At 41.8% G+C, this 2,572-nt stretch overlaps 1 protein-coding gene across 1 annotated transcript; it reads left to right on the top strand.

Annotated features, from left to right (window-relative positions):
• Positions 1 to 169: 169 nt before the first annotated feature.
• Positions 170 to 2,347, top strand: SARC_14209 (hypothetical protein; the record flags this gene model as incomplete). The annotated part of the gene is made up of 3 exons (XM_014291657.1): positions 170 to 272; positions 1,531 to 1,622; positions 2,192 to 2,347. Coding segments are annotated over 3 exons (351 nt in total), but the record flags the coding sequence as incomplete, so codon positions are not given.
• Between the last annotated feature and the right edge of the window lie 225 nt (positions 2,348 to 2,572).

Here is a 2,572-nt window from a genome sequence, read left to right as displayed (position 1 = left end):
TATATATATATATGTATATATACATATATTTATATATATATACTGGTGTAGGTGCATATTTTTTTTTATGTTAACCGGATATGTGTACGAGTCCCTGTTCTTGTGATTTACCGTTCTACGGTATTTTTGAACCGGATTGAGTGCTCATATGTGATATCTTATATCTCAGGTACCCCAAAGGAAAGACGGAGATGTGGCCATTGGGGTGTACAGGAACGCGCAGATGACGTCGTATCGATACATGTTTGAGAAGATTAGCGAAGTTGCTGATGGTATGTAAGCGTGTGCGTAGAGGGTTTGTGATTCATATCTGTTCAAGATTCTTCTCATATTTGCATACGTTGATATATCATTTGTAGTACACATTGCGGACCGTGTTTGTCTGTATGGTGAGTGTTCTTTGTCCTGAAGTTGCCGTGCACGACTATTGCATCGAGCAATTGAGTAGTGGTGTATTCGGCAAACGCTCTAATATCCCGCGTGGCTGTCCACATATCTGTATATGTTCTGAATAATTGCCCTTTAAAGCCCCCCCCCATTGCTGAGAATATAATCAATGTTAGTTGTCTATGAATATCCTATCCGTAGTGTGCGATATGTTTCGTTCTGATTGGTTGCTTTTAAAATAAACCCCGGCAAAGGAATTATTCAATGTGAATGATTCATTGTTAGTTCCCACTTACGTATAGTATTCTCGATAGATATACTTCTCTTATTTATACTGCTGTTTGCAGCACACGACTACTGAATTGAGCCGTTAACGATCGATATGTTGCGCAATTGGCGCCAGTTACTGGCAGTACACCAGAAGCTGTTGCTTTCCGTACACCCGCACCTTGTAAACTACACCTGTGTGATAGGAACAAAGTATATATACTGGTCCTACTGTTGCTGTTGCTTTCCGTACACCCGCACCTTGTAAACTACACCTGTGAGATAGGAACAAAGGATCTGTACTGGCCCTACTGTTGCTGTTGCTTTCCATACACTCGCACCTTGTAAACTACACCTGTGTGATAGGAACAAAGTATCTATACTGGCCCTACTGTTGCTGTTGCTCTATGTACACACGCACCTTGTAAACTACACACCTGTGTGATAGGAACAAAGTTTCTATACTGGCCCTACTGTTGCTGTTGCTCTATGTACACACACACCTTGTACACTATACCTGTGTACTAGTACCTTGTTATATTGTTGTATTGCACTCGCTCTCATGTTGTTTATATATCTGATCCAGCCTTGTCCGTAAGCGTATCGTTGACGTTGTTTCCGTGTTCTATTACAGTACACAGCTACTGTCTCGCTCGTTTGGGTATCTGTGTACTGTGCAAATATCGCAAGATTCCTTCTGACAGGATACGTAAACCTATTGTATTCCGCTCATAGCTGCATGTTATCTCTACTAGTAAGGCCCTTGTGTCCAGGAAAAAGGACGGAGCCAACCTTTTAGAGTTTTAGGGTTCTGGATAAGCCAGTTCATCTACTTACCCACAGCCGCCGTTGGTGTTTCTGTGTCTCGTTTTGCAGCACACGACTACCGTATCGAGCGATTAGGTATCAATGTACTATGCAAACGTCACAAGATTCTCGAAACCAGCCATCTGCGCTTGGCCCGCCAGGTATGTCGGCACAGACACAGTTCTAAATTTAGATTCTACTCTGGAGCACATTGTTCTAAAATTAGATTTCTTTCATTCAAACGCAAGAGCCTGTATACTAAGCATTAGCGCTTGGCCCGTCAGGTAGGTTGGTACAAACACAGTTCTAAATTTAGATTTTACTCTGGAGTACACAGATCTAAACTATCGTAAAAATACGTATACCAGGCGTCTGCGTTAGGCCGGTCAAATATGCTGGCCCAAGCACAAATATAAAAATTAATTTGTTCTCTGGGCCCTTCGATTCTAAAAATAGATTCGTCCCGAGTGCACGTGCTATAAAGAGATTCCACACCCAGAGTATACAGTTCGGAACACATACCCATTCTCCAAAGTCGTTGATACTAGCACCCGTGTATTCGATAGAGTGGAGTGCGTGTCATTCTATAGCGAAGGAGGCCTTAAAGGCGAACCACCGGTGTACAATCTTCTACTCAGAAGTCTCTGCCATACTCACTTGTTCTATATGTAACCTGTTATATATATAACTTGTTATATATATATATATATATACCTTTCTCTATATACAGCAACCCGTGCATGTGATTGGACGCGTTTCCTGTGATAGCGAAGGAAGGCTCAACGACAAGTCCCTAATACTCGAGGGCACACGCGAGGAGTCTAATGGCGAAAGAGTCCCGTTAGATATGACCGACATGGCTGCTTTCTCTCTTTTCCCAGGCCAGGCAAGTACTTCTAATACAGAAACATGGAACATATATACTAGGGTATATTTGTTTACATACGTAGTGGTGAAGCGTAGGCTATGTTTATTTATTTATTGACCCGAATATGAACATACATGAGCAGTTAAATAGGGAGGAAGCCTTTGGATGTGACTGATATGGTTGCCTTGTTTTCTTTCCGTTAGCTATCTACAAATTGCTCCTGATATATACATCAGGACATGT

This window comes from Sphaeroforma arctica, assembly GCF_001186125.1.
Source record: "Sphaeroforma arctica JP610 unplaced genomic scaffold supercont1.4299, whole genome shotgun sequence".
Lineage (NCBI taxonomy): Eukaryota > Ichthyosporea > Ichthyophonida > Sphaeroforma > Sphaeroforma arctica.
Note: the sequence above shows the minus strand (reverse complement) of the source record. Positions and strands in the feature narration are given on the sequence as shown.